The 19777-nt window shown below is 42.4% G+C and overlaps 1 protein-coding gene across 2 annotated transcripts in view; it reads left to right on the forward strand.

Moving 5' to 3' along the window:
- Nucleotides 1–19777, forward strand: part of LOC127568602 (BRD4-interacting chromatin-remodeling complex-associated protein-like) — a 44963-nt gene that overhangs the window by 10312 nt on the left and 14874 nt on the right. Inside the window, exons 1-4 of one of the 2 annotated variants that reach the window (XM_052012554.1) lie at nucleotides 8309–8352; nucleotides 10430–10501; nucleotides 12408–12614; nucleotides 16586–18571. In XM_052012554.1, the coding sequence (XP_051868514.1) occupies nucleotides 12576–12614; nucleotides 16586–18571 (2025 nt within the window). In that variant the 5' untranslated portion in view covers nucleotides 8309–8352; nucleotides 10430–10501; nucleotides 12408–12575. Of the gene's footprint in view, nucleotides 1–8303; nucleotides 8353–10429; nucleotides 10502–12407; nucleotides 12615–16585; nucleotides 18572–19777 lie in introns of those variants that run through there. The other variant, XM_052012553.1, reaches the window with a different exon arrangement.

Here is a 19777-nt window from a genome sequence, read left to right on the forward strand (position 1 = left end):
ATTTGTTTGCTTTTGTGGGACCTTACTGGATGCAAATTGCTCGCCTATTTATTATATAACATCAGGCTGAACATGCTTCAGAATGTCCTTATGACACGAAATTTACTATATAAATGTAAGTTTATTCTTCTATTACAATAGTGGACAGGAATTGGTCATCCTATTATGCTGCCTGATTTTGATGATGCGGCTGAATAATGAGGGGGCAGTATCTTCACATGCATTTACCAAGGGCAGTATTTCCTATTCTGTTCACAGCTGCTTTGCCATTTAAGGGAGATTATTATATGCTCTTTAGCTATTGCAACCTGCTGATCATGGGCTCAAAGTATGCGCCTTGTGCTACTATTTGAAGGCTGGCCCCATAGAATACTAATGCCATGTTCATAAAACAGGTATACATTACCTATTTCTGATCTTTTTCTTTTCCACTTCTCTCCAATGTTAGTTCCCCTTCCTTGCATATCTTTCTTGAATACACTTCTATAATTTTCTGGGATGAGCTTGTTCTGTCCTGGTACCTGGGGAGGTTCGGTGATTTGATGCAACATGTTTGGATTGCCAGGATCCATGGCACCACTTCTCTTCTTTAGATTAAAATAATATGATATCCCCCAAACAGTGCTTCAAGCAAGGAAGACCATGAGATAGGAGCGACTTTGTGAAATATATTTGCTGTAATGATTTAGAAAGTGACCTATTCTATGAAGTATCACAATAAATGGAGGACATTTGCTGGCTACATTCTTCTAACCTTGTTTCCACTACTGCTGTCAACACACCTGACCATAAAAGGCAAGGACTGCTTTGTCATATTCCGTCAATAGTTTTAACGAGTCAGGCCCATTCAATTTCTATCCTGATATGTGTGATTTGTCTTGGCTTTTTAGCATAGTTCCTGTATGAAAGTGTGAACAAATGCCTGAACATCTCAAATAACACTCCTATATTTGGACTGCGAGCTTCCTTGTGTTTCATGTTAGCTTGTATAATGATTTTTTATATCACCAGCCTAGAAGTTGAACTGCAAATTGTTATATCTATGACATTATTGTTCCTCCATTTAATTTTGTCATCCAATTTTCTGTTGAGTGAAGGTATGTTTCAGATAGAAGTAATACTTTGTCGAGTCTTTGTAAATATTGTACTGAGGGTGTAGTAGATGAAATTTTATATTGGTTCCTGCTCTTTATGAAGGAATGGTGTGTTAAGATCTTTAAGCTTATGTTAGCATTCTTCTTAATGCCTTTGAACTTCCTCTACACTTGCTGCTGGATTTTAGAGACTGCATTTATTTAGTGGGCTCCCTTCACATATTGCTTGTTTGATTTATTTGATGGCTGCAGTTCAGCATCAGACAGGGCTGCTTCCAGTAGCAACACATCTGAGAACTTGTGACTGAGGAGTAGAGTTGATATTACTCTGCATAAAATGGCATCATGTAGCTGGACGTGGCGTGCTTCCGAAGAAAAACTTGGAGACGCGGAGGTTGAATTCAAAACACGCTTTACTCACTCAGACAAAACGCGCGCACGCCAAAGTACCCGAGAGCCTCTCCGGGCCCACATGGGGTGGACTTGACATAAGGTTCCTGCCGGAAGGCCCGCCCCGCGGTTCGTTCACGACGCACGTCTGCCCGTGGCCGCCGATGGCGGTTCGAGTCCCGTGTGTACGGGCTGCTACACCCCCCCCAGAAACGTCCATCGGGGGCATGGGGCCCCCAGTCTGTGTGTCCCGCTTGGGTGGCCTGCCTCGCCGGCGCAGTGTGGGTACCCTCACCGGTTGCTCAATGTCCAAATGCACCAGTTTGAGGCGGTCCACTGTAAAAGTCTCCTCACGGCCACCCACCTCCATGACACACGTAGACCCATTGTGCTGGATCACCTTGAAGGGTCCTTCGTACGGCCGCTGTTGGGGTGACTTGTGCATGCCCCTGTGAATGAAAACGTATTCGCAATCCCCGAGGTCCTTTGGGATAAAGGACAGTGTAGTGCCATGCTTGGAGGTCGGAACCAGTGCCAGGGTCCCTACCTTGTCCCGCAGCCTTGTCAGCACCTCCGCCGGCGTCCCTGCTGGACCTCGGGCCTCTGGCAAGAACTCGCCCAGGACCGTCAGGGGGGTGCCGTAGACCAACTCCGCTGAGGAGGTGCCCAGGTCCTCCTTGGGGGCTGTGCGGATGCCCAGTAAGACCTAGGGGAGCTCAACTGTCCAGTTGGGGCCCCTGAGGCGCGCCATCAGGGCCGACTTGAGGTGCCTGTGGAACCGCTCGACGAAACCGTTGGACTGGGGATGGTACACCGTGGTGTGATGTAGCCGGGTGCCCAGGAGCTGCGCCAGTGCTGTCCACAAACCTGACGTGAACTGTGCTCCTCTGTCAGAGGTGATGTCCGCTGGGAGTCTGAACCTGGTGATCCAGTTTGCGTTGAGCGTCCTGGCACAGGATTTGGTGGACGTGTCTGCTAGTGGCACGGCTTCCGGCCATCTGGTGAACCTGTCGACCATGGTAAAGATATACCTGGCGCCCCGGGAGACAGGCATGGGGCCGACGATGTCCATGTGGATGTGCCGAAACCTCCTGAGCGTCGGCTGGAACTGCTGGAGGGGGGCCTTCACATGCCGCTGGACTTTGGCGGTCTGGCAGTGTATGCAGGTCCTGGCCCAGTGCCCGACCTGCTTGTGCAAACCATGCCAGACGAATTTGTCCGCTACCAATTTGATGGACGCCCGGATGGATGGGGGAGCCAGGCCATGTAGTGTGTCGAACACCCGGCGCCTCCATGCAGCTGGTACCACAGGCCAGGGTTTGCCGGTAGATGTGTCACACAGGAGCCGAGCCGCTGTCGGGCCAACAGGGACATCCTCCAACTGGAGTCCCGAAATGGCGGTGCGGTAAGCCGGGATCTCGGTGTCCGCCTGTTGCGCCTCCGTCAGCGCCATGTAGTCGATCCCTGGGACTGAGGTGGTCGCTGAGTGAATATGGGGGCGGGACAGCATGTCGGCGACTATGTTGTTCTTCCCTGCAATGTGGTGGACGTCTGTGGTGAACTCCGAAATAAAGGAGAGGTGCCTCTGCTGCCGAGCCGACCATGGGTCCAATACCTTTGCAAGGGCGAAGGTGAGGGGCTTGTGGTCTGTATACATGGTAAAATCCCTTCCTTTGAGGAAATACTGGAAATGCCAGATAGCCAGGTAGAGCGCTAACAACTCCCTGTCGAAAGCTCTGTACTTAACCTCCGGCAGTCGCAGGTGTCGGCTGAAAAAGGCGAGCGGTTGCCACTGGCCCTCGACAAGCTGCTCTAAGACTCCGCCGACTGCCATGTCAGAAGCGTCAATTGTGAGCGCAGTGGATACATCGACTCTTGAATGTACCAGGAGGGTCGCCTTCGCTAATGCCTCTTTGGCCCGCTCGAAAGCCTCTGTGGACTCCGCATCCCATGCCACTTCTTTGGCCTTGCTGGCCATTAGACCGAACAAGGGCCTCATGACGCATGCTGCCACCAGCACGAAACGATGGTAGAAGTTTACCATCCCCACAAATTCCTGCAGGCCCTTGACCGTGCTGGGTTTTGGAAACTGGCGGATGGCCTGGACCTTGTCCGGTAGAGGGGCGGCGCCATACCGATTGACTCTGTGGCCCAAGAAGTCGATCTTTGTCCGCCCGAACTGGCACTTCGCTGGGTTGATTGCCAGTCCGTGGTCGCTCAGGCGTTGGCAGAGTTGGCGCAAATGTGCCACGTGCTCTTGGTGTGACTTGCTGGCCACCAGGATATCGTCTAAGTAGACAAAGACGAAATCTAGGCCTCGCCCCACTGAGTCCATGAGCCTCTGGAAAGTCTGGGCGGCGTTCTTGAGGCCGAAAGGCATCCTCAGGAATTCGAACAACCCGAAGGGGGTGATTGAGGCTGTCTTGGGCACATCATCGGGGTGCACGGGGATCTGATGGTACCCCCGGACCAGATCGATTTTTGAAAAGATGCTCGCCCCGTGTAGGTTCGCCGTGAATCCTGGATGTGAGGCACCGGGTATCGGTCGGCAGTCGTGGCATCATTGAGCCTTCTGTAGTCCCCGCAGGGCCTCCAACCTCCTGCAGACTTGGGCACCATGTGCAGCGGAGATGCCCATAGGCTGTCTGAGCAACGGATAATCCCCATCTCCTCCATCTTCCGGAACTCCTCCTTGGCGCGGTGGAGCTTGTCGGATGGGGGCCTACGGGCTCAGGCATGCAGCGGTGGTTCTTGTGTGGGAATGTGGTGCTGCATACCGTGCTTGGGATTAGTTGTGGAGAACTGCGGGGTGATGATGGAGGGAAAATCTGCCAGCAGCCTGGTGAACTCGTCACCCGAGAGTGTGACGGAGTCCAGGTGGAGGGCCAGTAGCTGGGCTTCCCCGAGCTGGAAGGTCTGCAATGTCTCGGCGTGGACCAAACGCCGGCCCTTCAGGTTGATCAGAAGACGGTTGGCCCATAGGAGATGCACCCCTAGTAACGGCCATGATACCACTGCCACCGTGAAGGTCCAAGTGAAACGGCTGGGCCCGAAACGCAGTGGGATGGTTCATGAGCCGTATGTTCGGAGAGTGGTGCCATTTGCAGCGGTGAGATCGGGATCTGGGGCGGCATTACGGGTGTCTGTGTTGGAGGGGGGAAGAACGCTGATTTCAGCCCCGGTGTCTACTAGGAAACGTCGCCCGGAGTGTCGGTCCCAGAGGAATAGGAGGCTGTCGCGATGGCCAGCCGTCGAAGCCACTAGCGACGGCTGGCCCCGGCGTTTCCCGGGAAGGCACATGGTGGGCAGCAGCGGCGCGCGTTCGAACCCCATCTCTGGTGATAAAAGCACCAGTGGTCCGAATCCTCCTCCTTGTCCCCTGTGGGTCTCAGCGGCTTTGGTTGTGGGGTCGTGGCCTTGGGCTGTGTGGTCGTGGTTAGGCAGATGGAGGCTGCTCCCCGCTGTTTACTCTGCCACAGAATGTCTGCCCTGGTCGCGAGCCTGCATGGGTCGCTGAAATCTTCAGCTGCGAGGAGGAGGCGAATGTCCTCTGGCAGTTGCTCGAGGAACAACTGCTGGAATAGAAGGCACGTCTTATGGCCCTCCACGAGCGCCAGCATATCGTTCATCAGCTCGGATGGCTTGCGGTCGCCCAGGCCGTCCATGTGCAGGAGCCGTGCGGCTCACTCGTGGTGGGAGAGTCTGAAAGTATGGATTAGGAGCGCCTTGATCTTAGTGTACCTGTCCTCCATTGGTCGCTGGTGCAGGAGGTCGATAATCCGGCCTGCAGTGTCCTGGTCGAGCGCACTGACCACATAGTAGCACCGCGTGGCGTCGGCTGTAATGTCTCTGAGACTGAACTGGGCCTCAGCCTGCTCGAACCAAACGTGGGGCTGAGCGGCCCAGAAAGTCGGGAGCTTGAGCGAGACTGTGTTGTGCAAGTCGTTGGAATGCATGTCACGGGTTCCAGATGCCATCTGGAAGCATCGGGGTCACCAAATGTAGCCGGACGCAGCGCGTTTCCGAAGAAAAACTCGGAGACGAGGAGGTTGAATTCAAAACACACTTTACTCACTCAGACAAAACGCGCGCGCGCCAAAGTACCTGAGAGCCTCTCCGGGCCTACGTGGGGCGGATGTGACGTAAGGTTCCCGCTGGAAGGCCTGCCCTGCGGTTCGTTCATGACGCGCTCCTGCGCATCCGCCTGCGGCTGCCGATGGCGGTTTGAGTTCCGTGTGTACGGGCGGCTACAATCACTCCTTTGCTCACGCCAGTCTTCAAAGTGACAGTTAAAGGCATCTCATCAATAAAGATGATCAGCAGCCTTTAAAACAAGATTTTCCTAAGAAAAATCGAGGCTGACCAACATTCAAGCCAGATGTCGAATTCATATTTTCTATGCACAGGGAACCTATGTAAATGAGAATGAGGGGCATGATTTCTAAATTCCATATAGGTTTCTTCCTGAAGGCGAATTTCTTGCATCCATGTCACAGATGAACTTCCTGTTTGTTATTTTCTGATGTTGAAACAATATCCCAAATCCTCTTGTTATAAGATAACTAAAATTCTTTGTTTGGATGAAGTGAACAAATAGCTCAACAAAGGAAAAGGTTTTTATATGACACAAGACATTATGGTTATCTAGTGTTTGAAAGAGATATTTTCCCTTGAGCTTTTCTCCATCATGACTTCAGCTCACTTCTTCTGTTTGTGAAGTGAATCTTTGACTTGAAGTTAATGTAACTTGTTTTTAATGTAACTTGAATGCACAGTTAATAGTCAAAATGTTGTGTTCTTTAATTTGGAGAAATTACCTTTTATTTCCAAATTAGATAATTTAACATTTACGTAAATAAGCTTTTTTCCCAAGAAGCTTTGGGCATGAATGACGGCTTTATAAAGAAGTTGTTAATATTAGAGAAAAGTAGTAAATAACATTTTTGGTTTATATACAATGTTAAATTGTTTTGACAAAAATATAGAAGTTTCTGTCCTCCAAAATGCATACAATTTTAGCTCTGTGATGACTTTTGAAGGGGTGAGGATTGAACATCATTTAGTAGGAGTGTCTTGCATCTGAGGATACAGCCTCAGAATAAGGGGATGTCCCTTTAAAACTGAGATAAGGGGGAACTTCTTCAGCCAGAGGGTGGTGAATCTGTGGAATTTGTTGCCACAGAGGGCTGTGAAAGCTAGGTCACTGGGTGTTTTTAAGCCAGAGATTGATAGGATCTTGATTGGTAAGGGGTCTAAAGGTTGCGGGGAGAAAGTGGGATAATGGGGTTGAAAAAAAATGGTGGAGCAGACCAAATCATTGCCTAATTCTGCTCCTATATCTTATGGTCTTATAAGACTTGGGGAGATCTCCACATTAAACCCTTCCCAACCACAGGCAGACAGCACTGCCAGTGCCAGTAAAATAATCCAAAGTTGAACAGAGGAAGACAATGGGGTTACATGTGATAATATGTGACAGAAGTTAATGAGTGGAGGATACTTACATATAAATAGTGGACTGAAAGTCAACCTCAGCCATGTGCAGTAACATGGTTACCAAGCTTTATTGACAGGAGAATTATTCAGTCATCTGCCTGGAGCAGAATTACTCTTCATTCTAAATTTTTGTTGAACATATGTTTTCACAAAGGTACTCATGAAAAATGCTACCATAGAAGCAACTTGGTTCTATATTTTGTATCTTTTTTTCAGGTAGTTCTTGAGGCTGCCAAATTAAGCAAAGGCCTACAAATAAGTTATCTCTCATGTGTTACTCTTTCATAATGCTTTCTATAACTTTTTCTATGTCTTTCTTCATTTGTTTTCAGTTTTCTTTTCTTACCTGCAGTTCTTTTTATCTGTCTCTTTCTCTTTCTCTCATCTTTCTTTTCTGTGTAACTTGTACCTTTGTTACTTGGAATCTTGATTACATTAGCTTGGTGTGCCAATACACCATGTCACAATAAGGGTTTGTTCTCTTCAAGGCTGCCCTGTGAATTCAGGATTTCTTAGTCTAAAGGGTAAGGTGCTTGTTTAGAAGTGAGATGCTTTTTCATAAGAAGGTAGGGGAAATTGGAAGGAATCCCACTTTTGATCCTTCAAACTTATTGTGGTTAATTACACATCAGCATAGAGAAGGACATTTAATAGGTATAGGATATTGTCTTCACATCCACATTGCTGTCATGATGTGGGGTGATTTAAAAGATTTACTGGTAAAACCTTTTGTATTCTTGTATTCTTCCACTTCAGCTGTTTCTTTTTAATGCAACCCTGGATAGAAATAGCTTGAATATTCAGAGAGCAATAAGAAAGATTTTGACCTGATCGTTGTTCACTGCATTTCAGATGTTTTGAGATCTATTTTCATACAGTTGCAGTGATTAAGTTTATGACATTTGCTGGATATGCTTACTACTGAAATCAAACCATCATCCTGATTTCCTACCATTATTTCAAAGTGAGAAAGTGCTACTTTACGTTATAGTATAGTTCAAAATAGTTCCACATGGATCTGGCTCAAAATCCTTTGTTTTCGCATTAATCCTTTTATCAAATGAAATATTCCACAATCAAAGTAATTAATAATTTTCAGTACCGTGGACTTAATGAGGCTTTCGTGCCCAGGTAATCATTTCATTTCACGCTGTGGGGTAGGTGTTATGTTAGTGGTTGAGTTCTGTCTATGCCAAAATCAGTTAAAAAATATATCATTAGGTTTTATATTTGTAAAGTAAGCATCGGCATTTTATTATCCTGTAATTTACCTTATGCTGGAAGAATTAATGTCATTTCATTGATTACTCTTTTCTTTAATAGTGATGTGCAGGCATTGAATGATTTTCTGCATGGATCTGGTAGTCAAGAAGTAAGTATTTTTACTTGTCTTAATGCAAATTTTATTGATTAATTTATTTATGGCTGTGTTACAAATTTCTTTGTCAAGTAGAATTACATTAATTGTATCTAGATAGTGTAAAATAAATTTTTAAAGCAAAAATGACCATGGATCAAATGGAATTCATAATCTGCTGTTATATTTTGTGCTTTTCCTGCCCAGTGGTAAATTTTACAGTAATACGATTAAAAATATTGATGGATATTATCAGAATTCGAAAGAAGACAGCCCTAGAAAATGGATCATACAGTGATATGTTTTTCACTGCCATGTGATTGAAATTTTATGTTTAGATGTGTGTGCTGCAGTAGACTCTCGAGGCTGATTTGCTATTCAGTAGTCTAGCCCAAGTTGACAGACTGTCTTATGGTGAGGTATGCTGCCATTTCTCCATATTATCTCGTTACCACTGGTGTTTTTGCTGTGGTCCTGCTAAATATGCTGTATGAGCTGGAAGTAACAGGCCAAGCAGAGGCAGGGCAGACATGTACTTGGATTCTGAGGGAAGAGGGGAAGTAGGTATTGGAACAACATCCATAGATCCTTCCCCCCCACCTCCCCCCCCAAGAGTGTCCTGGAAGCTGCACTCCTATTTTCAGCTTTTAGAAGAGAAATGTTTCTGGAGGTCAGGGTTTTCTAAGTTAGTGATGAGGATTCTTTTGACTTCTGTAGTGTGAGCTCCAGCCAGGTACCTGTGCCTGTGTGAGTCATGATCACCATCACTGGGAATTTCTAGATCATTTCAGGTGAAGATGACAGCTAATTTGTGCCATGTATGCCAGCTTACTGCACAATGCAATATGTGATGTTAGATGTTTATTTATTAGTCACATGTACATCAAGCACACACAGTGAAATGTGTCTTTTTGTATCACTGAGAATGTGCTGGGGGCAGCCCACAAGTGTTGGCACTCTTCCGGCGCCAACATAACATGCTCACAACTCCTAACCTGTATGTCTTTGGAATGTGGGAGGAAACCGGAGCACCCAGAGGAAACCCACGCAGACATGGGGAGAATGTACAAACTCCTTACAGACAGCGGTGGGAATTGAACCCGGGTTGCTGGTGCTGTAATTGTGTTATGCTAACCGCTACGCTACTGTTATGATGCTCTCCGCTCAAAGAAAAGGGACTTTCTCTCCTTTTGCTTGATCAGGGGCCATTGGGCTGTGGATACTGAGATTTCCAAGGTTGTGGGTTTCCTGGTGGTTCAGGGAGCAATAGATCGCTCTCATGGTACTTTACATTCCCCTTGAAAATTCAGAACTCTTGTCTGAATAGCAAGGACTATCACCCCCTGGACATATGGTTTGTGTGCAGCCATGACAAAAAACTTCCCTATGCTCACTAGCATGTATTTAGAGAGCTTGCATGATTCTTCCATAGAAAGGCTGTCCATATTATTTCCCATTTTCATCCATTCCTACACAAAGGACTGAATCTTGAATGAGAAATATGCCTTCCTTTCTTGGCTCCTAACTCTTCTATGCAAAGAAAATCCTTTCTCTTTCTCCTTTCTCTGTTGCCCAATCCATGAAAAAACTCTCCTAAGTCACTCAAGTGCCTTCAATTTTACACTGCCTAGTCATGGCCCACTGTTCACCACAATACTTTGTGGGTACTGATCTGCTTCAGATGGCAAGATTCTAAACTCTGGAATTCTCTTCCTAAGCTCACTCTCCACTCGCTATCCACACTCTGTAAAACCTCCTTCTTTGATCAGCCCCAAGACATTGATTCAGTTGTCCTTGTCCCAACCTGAGCTGTCTGATCAATAATCTGCTCCCATCATAAAATCAGAAATAGGGATGTTGTCGATAATTGTAAATTATTCAGTTTCTTGTAGTAGTTCACTAGGTGTAGTACAAGGTGTGGACTACATCCAGGCTTGGGCTGATAATAGTTTTAGTTATCTCTCCAAATATTTTTATGTGATTTGGTTTCAAATTTTGCATAATAACTCTCTTGTAAACTACATTAGCATTTACTATTATATTAAAAGGCTTTATGAATATAGTTCAATCTTTGGTGGTTTGATTTTTACAGGTAGACGAGGATGATTTGCTTGGTTCAGCCTGTACAATTGACAACTCTCATTCACTCTTTGCTGATGCCATTGTAAGTATGATAATCAAGAATTAATATTTTAGGTAAATGACTGGTATTCATAAGACTATTGTATATGTGAAATGATACATATGTTTTAAAATAATTATTCATTAGTTTTTCTCATTTTTATATTTATCCTTTTATTAGCAACCTTGCTTATTTGACAGTTTTGTTCAACACTGCTGATACTTCCTTCTTTGCCTTGATTGCACCACTGTGAAGCACTTTGTGATGCTATTCTATCTGCATCTTCATTAAATAGGTGTAAGTTTTTGTAACTTTGCATATCATGAGCAGAGTTATTCCATTTGCCAAACACGTCCCTAATCCCTATAGAGTATTTCTCAAAAAACTTGGAGTTACGCAGAAATCTTTTGATTATAGATGGCAATTTCTTTTTCCAGATAAGACATTGAATTGTCCTTGAAATACTTTGGTGCTCCCAGGATGTTGTTAGTATTTGATAGCAAGGTGAACCTTGCAGACGTAGGGGGCTGTGCCACAGAACGGTTAGGATTACATCCAGCATTCTCATTTGGTAAATGATATTGAAGAATTAGCAACTTTGAAAGCAGCAGATAATTTACCAATAGGTGCATATATTGATCTTATTGTAATCCTGGAGTATGATCTAGTTTCCTTATTAACTTCTATTTTTCAGAATATGAGAAATTTCCTAGCTGAAAAATTGAAAAATAAATTGCTGTACAACTTCATTGCCTGATGAAAACAAAATATAATAATTGATATAATTATATAAAAATAGCATCTTTCTTAATTAATGTAAAAGTAGATTTTAAGTTATGGAGTATCACTCAAACTCAAAGATTAAGTAGAGAAATTATCTTTTTACCAGAGTAAGGTTCATTAAGTCTTAAGGAGGCAAATAGCTTCTTACTTTGATTAACTCCAAATAAATAGTAAAAACATATCTGCATTTATATAGCACTCTTCATGTCTTCAGGATTTCACAAAACACCTACATTGAAATACTTTTTAGTTATTTTGTAACATAGGGAAACACTGCAACCAGGTTGTGCATAGCTAGTTATCATAAATGATCGGAGAAAATAATAATAATTTATGTTTTAATGATATTAATGGAGGATTAACTGCTGGCCAGGATACAGGAACAGCTCCCCAGCTTTTTAAATTGGATGATTGTTTTTTTTCAGAGAGTGTAGCTGGGTCCTCATTTTATTAAACTACCCAAATGAAGCCAGTAGCAACACAGGCTTTCTTAAGCTTTTTTTAACTGAAATGTTATCCCAACTATCACTGAGTTAATGTGGACATCAAAATAGAATTTGTATTATTTGGGCCAGGCAAACATCCTTTGTCTGAGGTAAAGAAGGATTATATTTGGTTGGATAAGTGAGCTAGTTCCGATGATTAAAAATGGCTTGGGTATTCTATAACAGGTGGTTCAGAAGCATCTGTTCACCATGTGGGAACATAAGTGGAGTATTATGGATGTGCATAGTCCTAACAATATACACTAAATTTGACGCTGCTTTGAATAGAGGACTTGCCTTTACTTATTTGCCCACTGCATTGAGTCATTAAGGTTAATTTGACAAATTTAATGAAACACAGCTTTTCATATTACTGTGTATATGATTGAATTAAATTACATGTTCATCGTAAACGATTAGAACAGGTACAAAACTTCTCAATCAGCATTTAACAAGGGAAGCATAAAAATTACCAATTAACAATTTCAAAAAATCTCCTATCAAAAATGGCCAATGAGCAATAGCTACCAAAACTAGAAACCAGAAGAGGAGGCAAATGAATTGATACAGTTTAAAAAAAACTTTCTTCCATTGTATTTACTTCTTCCAATAAACTAAATATTTACAGCATTACGAAGACGAAAAATATTAAATTTGCCAACTTTTACTGTGCCAACCAGGTGAACCTACAACACAGGGCCACATGCATGCCAGACAGCGGAGACAGCATGTTATAGAGAGTGCTAAAATTCCCACATCAATGGATCAGATTAAAGCTCTGCAGTTACGTCATATCCAGTCATGAATGATGAAGGGCAGTTAAACCATCAGCGGGAGGAGGAGGCTCCATGGACATCCTGATCCTCAACGATGGCAGAACCCAGCATGTGAGTTTAAAAGACAGGGCTGAAGTATTTGCAGCCATCTTCAGCTAGATATGCCAACTGGATGATCCATCGTGGCCTCCTCCTGAGAGCCCTGTCGTCACAGAAACCAATCAGTCTTCAGCTAATTTGATATCAGGAAATGTCTGAGGGCAATGGATACAGGAGAGGCTTTGGGCTGTGACAACATTCCAGTTTTAGTGCTACAAACTTGTGCTCCAGAATTAACTTTGTTACGCTATTTCAGTACAGATACAACACTGCCATCCATCCAGTCTGTCTACAAAAAGGACAAACCAAAATCAGCCAATTACAACTGCATAACCATGCTCAAGTCATCAGCAAAATGACATAAGGAGCCTTGAATATTGCTTTCAATTGGCACTTTCCAGTCAGCTGCTCACTGAGGCCCAACTTCCACTAGGACAACTCAGCTTTGGCCTCTAGAGTCTTCGTCCAAGCTTGGAAAGCGTGAAAAATTCTAGAGTGGAAATGAGAGTGATTGTTCTTTACTCAAGAGGTGCATTTTCTAGTGTGCATCCTAAAGGAGCCCAAGTAGAATGAAACTTGTGGTGAGTGGAGGAGATATGGAGACAGCTATCCACTGACTGAAATCACAGTTGGCAGAAAAGAGATGCTTGGGGTTTTTGGAAGCCAATTATCTCAGTTCCAAGGTATTGTCAAAGAATAGGAATTCCTCTGGGGCCCCATCTTTATCAGCAATTTTCCCTCCATCACAAGATCAAAAGTAGGGATAGTTGCCAATGATTATACATTGTTCAGTTTCCTTTCAAAACGAAGTAATTTGAGCTCAGTTGTGGTAAGAAAGGTGCCAACTCAGGGACTGGAAAATAAATGACAAGTAGCGTTCATATCACACACTTGGTAGGTAATGACCATATCCATAAAGAGACAGTCTATTCTCCACCAGTGTTATTCTGGGAGGTCACATTTGATCTGGAACTTAACTGGCCCATCACAAATAATATGGCTGCAAGAGCAGGTCAGAAGCTGTTATTCTCTAGTTAATAACACATTCTCTAGTTAATAACACATCTCTAGTTTCTCTTAAGCCTTTTCAGCATCTGTGAGGCATGCAATAGTATGATGAAATATTATCTACTTGTGTAATTGAGTGCAGCTCCAATAACACTCAGAAAGCTCGACGATATCAGGGCAAAGCTTAACTGCTTGACTGGCACCCTGTCCTTCACCTAAAACTCCCTTCACTATCTATGCGTAGAGCCTGCAACATATTCTGGATACAGGATATACTGCAGCAACTTCTTCAACAGCATTTTTCAAATTTGGCACCCTCCTCAAAGAAGGAAAAGGTGCAAAGGAACCACTGGCTCCTCATTCCTCCCTTCTCACACATCATTGTGACTTGAACAGACATTGCAGTCCATTGACTGTTCCTAGATAAAAATCCTGGAAATTCCCACTAAATAGCTTTTGTGGGAGTTATATGTAGACATCAGGACTTTGGGAGGCTCACTGTCCCCTTCTTGAATGAAAAGAGGGATGGGCATTAAATTTTTGTCTTGCCAGAGATGCCCATAACAAATTTATAAATAAAAGAAGTCATAGTTATGGGGAAATGAGCAGGGTTGTAGGAGTGCTTGATTATCTGTTGAAAGAGCTAGAACTGGCGTGGTGAATCAGATGTCCTTTTACTGTGAGATATTTTGCAATTTTATTGCAGTATAAAGAAAAGCAACAATTTGCTGTAGATGAGAAAAACTTGCCAGCAAAATAATAGTCAAAATATCTGATGTCTTCATTGTTATTTGGTCAAAATCCTGGAATTCCTTCCTTCATGGCACTTGTTGAACTCTTAATTAGTTATTACAACACAGGGCCATTCAGCCCATTGGGTTTATGCTGGCTATGAAGCAGCCTTTTAATTTAACAAGAGAAACAAAAATAAATCCATTTAAATAGCAGTTAAAACTTGCATAACCTCCATGTTTATAACATTTGAACATATTGCTGCAAAATGAGCACATATTTTGTGAAGATCAATGGATCACAGGTTCACCTCAGCTGCCAATAGTTGGAGAGGTCAGAGGTAAGAGAGTACAAGATTCAGGGTAAGAGACTAAAAGAAATACATAAGATGATGTTAACGTGAGAACAGAGGTTTATTGGTAAGTAGCCACTGAGCATTTTCTTAAATGCCCAAATCAGGGACTGTTCTTAAAGTGTGGTTTTTCTATATCTGTCATGGACCTGAAGTATGGTGGGATGCTTAAGCTTGTAATCAGAATTTCTGTAACTCATGATTCGAGGTTATAGTAGAAGAATGGATGAAGCTTCAAGGATATTAATATTGTTGAGCCTCTATTTTTAAATTAGGATTAGAAAGGAAAGGTGTTTTCTGCCTGCATTGCAGGACTTTGGCTGGAATGTAGAACCGTAATGTTTGTTCTCAGTTTCCAGCCTACCTTAAATTCCAGTTCAAGGAGTATTACACATCTCAACAATCAATCTGATATTACTTCCAGAATCTGCTTGGGAAAGTTACTATGTAGCCACAGGAAATTTATTAAATATGCCCTCATTTGGCCCAACTCTAACTAGTTAAGAGCTGACATGAGTAAGTTCCTTTGAGAACTTAATAAACCTGTAACTACTCAAGAGAAATAAAATGTTGCCTTTTGAAATATCATAAATATTATTATCTTTTGTTCTCTCATACTAAAACAACCTCACTTTGTTCCTTCTTAAGCTGTAGAGTTCATTGCAGTGGTAAAGACAGTTCTGCTTTCTGCTCGCAGAGTAGGTCATTGCCTTGAAATTAGATTGCAGTGCCACTTTTCTTTGTCTTACATGACTTAATGAAAAATCATTTTGGAAAGTAAAACTATCAATTTCATGGAAATTCTCTGGTCTGCAATTTTCTTTCTATGTCTTTTCTGAGTCTTACATACTGACACATAGGGAAGCCAGAATATGCACAATGGTGTCCAGTTGCACATTGTGCAGCCTGGCCACCACTCTGAGCTTTTCATCAATGTGCCTTTGGCCTTTGGATGGCAAGAACCTCTCATGTAGATGAAGGTTTCACAGCACTTCTGAAGCCTGCTTCATTCTTACTAAAAGGGGATCTATTGATTAGATTCCAAGTTGGGAATCTGCTTGGATAGGTCCATAATTAATAAATTTACACAGTTTCCTCGAAGATCCCTCTTCACTGGCCTGGTTGCAAGTTTCACCACTTAGCTTGAGACCCTAACCTGATTAATTTCTCAACTGATCTGCTATCCAGTCCAGTCTCCTGAATCACTCATTTGCTGACGGAGTCTCACCCCACTTCCCCCAAGGTCCCCAACAGCTGATTCTTCCTCCACAGGTTTCTGGTGGACAAGTTGTCTCTCACTTCACCCCAATCGATTTCCCTGTCTGTCAACCCTTTTGTCTTATATTCAATCATTGGTAGCTGATCCACATCCTGCTTAACTGATCCTTCTTAACTGATCCATCCCAACTTCCTGACCCTCTTTTCTCATGCACTCTACATAACTGGACTTAACTGATTTCTTCTGTGTGCTTTGCAAAGGAAAGGCCTTGAATTGTGTAACACTTACCATATTTTGCACTATTAATTTTGCTGTAATGGATCCTTGGAACAAATGCTCATTAATGCATCTAAACAGGAACCATTCAACTTGTAAATACATATTACTAAGGTACATTTATTGGCATCAGTTGCCCCCCCCGTATTTTGATAATTTTACCATCCCTTCTGTGTGGGACAGATAATTTTGGCTGGCCACAAGCAGCTGAAAATCTGATTTTGCTGGGCAGTCACTAGAATACCATCTTATTACTAACAGTTACTTTTTAAATGCTTCTAATTCAGTACAAAATTCAATTACTAAAATTAAAAATAACTGAAATATTTGTTTCAACCAAAATTGCACCTGCTGATTGATGAATGATTACATGATGTTCTAATTTGCATTTTTCAGGTTGCTGATCCTACCTCTTCTACTAAAGATACACACAACCATATTGGTGAAGAATCCAACTCAAGACTACAGTTAGCAAGTAGTCTTAATGTCTTGGAGGAGCTGGATACGTCTTCTCCTCTTTCAAATCTAAATGGGGACCAGCCTTTTGATATTCTGCAGAAGTCTCTTCAGGAGGCCAATATTACTCAACAAACCTTACAGGAGGAAGCAGATTTGGCAGCTGGTATTACTTCTACACAGGAGTTTCCACAACCTCAGATTCACCCTACATCCTTTTCTCAGGTTTCTCAACTGTCTTCTGGCATATCATCTGTAAGGGGCTTGACACAACAGCAGATGAATGTAACACCGTCACCCATTTTACAGCAAGTCTTGCGAACTCCCTTTGTAAATAATGAAACTAATGTACAGCCTGGCTTTTTTCAACAAATGGGCATCAACAGTGTTGCCATTCAACATGTACCCAGTAGCAACCCAGGTGGTGGAATTGGACCAGTTCAGCTGATTGGTTCATTAGATACACAACAGCCTGTAATGACTTTTAATCAGCTTGAAGGGTCTCAGTTTATTTCAAAGGACAATGGACAGCTACCTGCTCTAAACTCAGTGACAGTAGGCAATTACAATATTCCCTCTCTTCCCAACCATCAACCAATGTCTTTGAACCCATCTGGTTTAAATGAAACTGGTGGATTGTTGCTTCAGAGGCGAGTGACAGCACTTAATGGAAACACTTATTATGGGGCCTCTAATATTGGCCAGGTCCCACAATCTATGTCCGTTCAGTTTAGTGGTAACAATATTCCAACAGCACTGCCTTTGCATAATATTATTCTTCAAAGAGGTCCTGTACCAAGCCAGCCTAAAATTTCACTCAGTATTCAACCCAAGCCTGCTCAGATCAATCAGCAACAAACTGTTTACAATATAAACAATTTGGAATTGCAGACGGCATTCAAAATCCAAAATGAAGTATCATTACAGCAGCAGCAAATGCAACATAACCTTCCTTTTGGCTCCACAAACTCATCTCAGAATGCAGTAGTGGGCTCACCAATGGGTGTTAACGTTGCGAAGCAGCAAGTACCTAGAAAGTCAGGTAGACCACAAGTTTTAAATCAAACTGGAAGCAGTATCATAATTCGACCTCCTATTGGGCAACATGAACCCCTTGTATCCCAGAACCAGTTTTTCATTCCTACCAGCCTGGCATTGAATATGAATTCAACTGTTCAGCACCTTCAGACGGCAAATGGACAGATTATTCAAAATCGAACAGTACCCACCCAGTTGGTCTCCAGTCAAGTAGCATCAGAATGTGTTATAACAAATCGCAACTCTTCAGGTACAATGCTGGCTACCCAGTCTTTTTCAGGACAGTTCTTAAATCAGAACTCTGCTGGACAGTTGACCTCTGGTCAAGGTGGCATGGAGCAGGTAGTTAATTCTTCAGGACAGCTGTTATCAAACCACGGCTCATCACAGTTAGTTACTGGCCAGGTTCCACTTCAACAGGCTTCACAGATGTTGTTTAATCTTCCGACCTGTCAAGGTGTGCAACCCACTGTTGGCTCAAGCATTAATACAGGAATATTTAAGCAATCTGGGCAGAATGCAGTTCGAGGAAGGTCATTCCAAAATCAGCTGACTGTTTCAATTGCACCTAGTTCTGTGGGCTCCAGTTATGTGTCTACAGTGCAGACTCCAATATCATCAGCAAACAATGGTGACCATACACAAGCAAGTTCTGGTAGTAACCTTGTAGTGGTTTGCCAGGGTGATCAATCACTTCTAACTGTACAGTCTACACAACAGCAGCCACAGCAGTGCCAGCAACAAATGGGTATGAATCCTATTTTCCGGATTACCAATCCTTATCACCAAAATGCCAATGTAATGCAACCCTCGCGGCAGGTCGCATTCAGCCGGGCAGAGATGCCAGTAACGCAAATCAGCAATCAGCAGCAATTCCTCTGTTCACAAGTAGGTGATGAATGCACTAAATTTATCAATGATTAATATTTAAGAAGAACCTTTTGGTTGATATTACCTGATGTATTTTCATTTGCAAAACATTGAAAAATAGGAATAATAATGTACTGTATTGGTGCAAAATTCAACTTACCCATTATATAATCTTAAAGCTACTAAGATAGAGAGAAAGATGTTTTTCATTAAATTGTTATGTCACTCAAAATGAACATAAGCTGAAATATTTTGGAATGAAATATTTAATTAGACTACATGGATATGGTTAACTTACTCTAAGCAGATTGTTCTTAAGAGTTTTTTTGATTTTGTAGTGTGTGTACATTGTAATTCAATATAAAAAAACAATTTTTCATAAAGCAAAATGCAGGTAAATAGCATCTCTGTAGAGAGAAATCAAAGTTTACATTTGAAGTCAATGGCCTTTTAAACCTGATAAACCTCATCAACTTGAAATATTAATACCATTTTTCTCTCTCTGAAGATGCAGCCCAACTGCTGAGTGTTTATGGCATTTTATGTTTTCTTTTAGATTTCCAGCAACTACAATATTTTGTTTTGGGTTATAGTTTAATTTTCTTATTTTTGTGAACCTAGTCAAAGGAACTTGAATAATTTCTAATCTTCTAATGTTTCATGGAGTCTTTTTAGGAACAGGAACATGAATAGGCTCTTCAGCCCCTTGAGTCTGTTCTGTCATTCACTGAAATGATGGCTGAACTGTGACTAATTTCAGATATCTTCATTTACCCCATATCTTCAATGAACAAAAATCCATTATTCTGAGATTTTAAATTAATAATAGACCTAACACTAATTGCTGCTTGCAGAGGAGAGTTTCAAATTTTCTGTCAATCTAATTCAATTTTGTAATAAGTTAATTTCAGTTACTTGCTGATTTCTTCTGTATGGAAGTCTCTCTTGATATTTTTTGAATAGTTTTTTTCTAGAGATTTGCTTTCCATTTCTTTTTCCTTTCTTTTAGTATCAGCTTATGACAAGCAGGTCTAATGGGTGACTGTTACATTCAAATATCTGATATCATAATATGATATATTTGTGATTAATCTGGAGTTAATTTATAAGTTGATATATTTTCCAAAATTGGTGCAACTTATGTACTTGAACAAAGGACTATATGAAATGTACTTAATGTATCTTGTACCTTTATAAATTATGAAATATTTAAATTCACAAGTT

The sequence above is a fragment of the Pristis pectinata genome, chromosome 3 (assembly GCF_009764475.1).
Source record: "Pristis pectinata isolate sPriPec2 chromosome 3, sPriPec2.1.pri, whole genome shotgun sequence".
NCBI classification, from domain to species: domain Eukaryota; kingdom Metazoa; phylum Chordata; class Chondrichthyes; order Rhinopristiformes; family Pristidae; genus Pristis; species Pristis pectinata.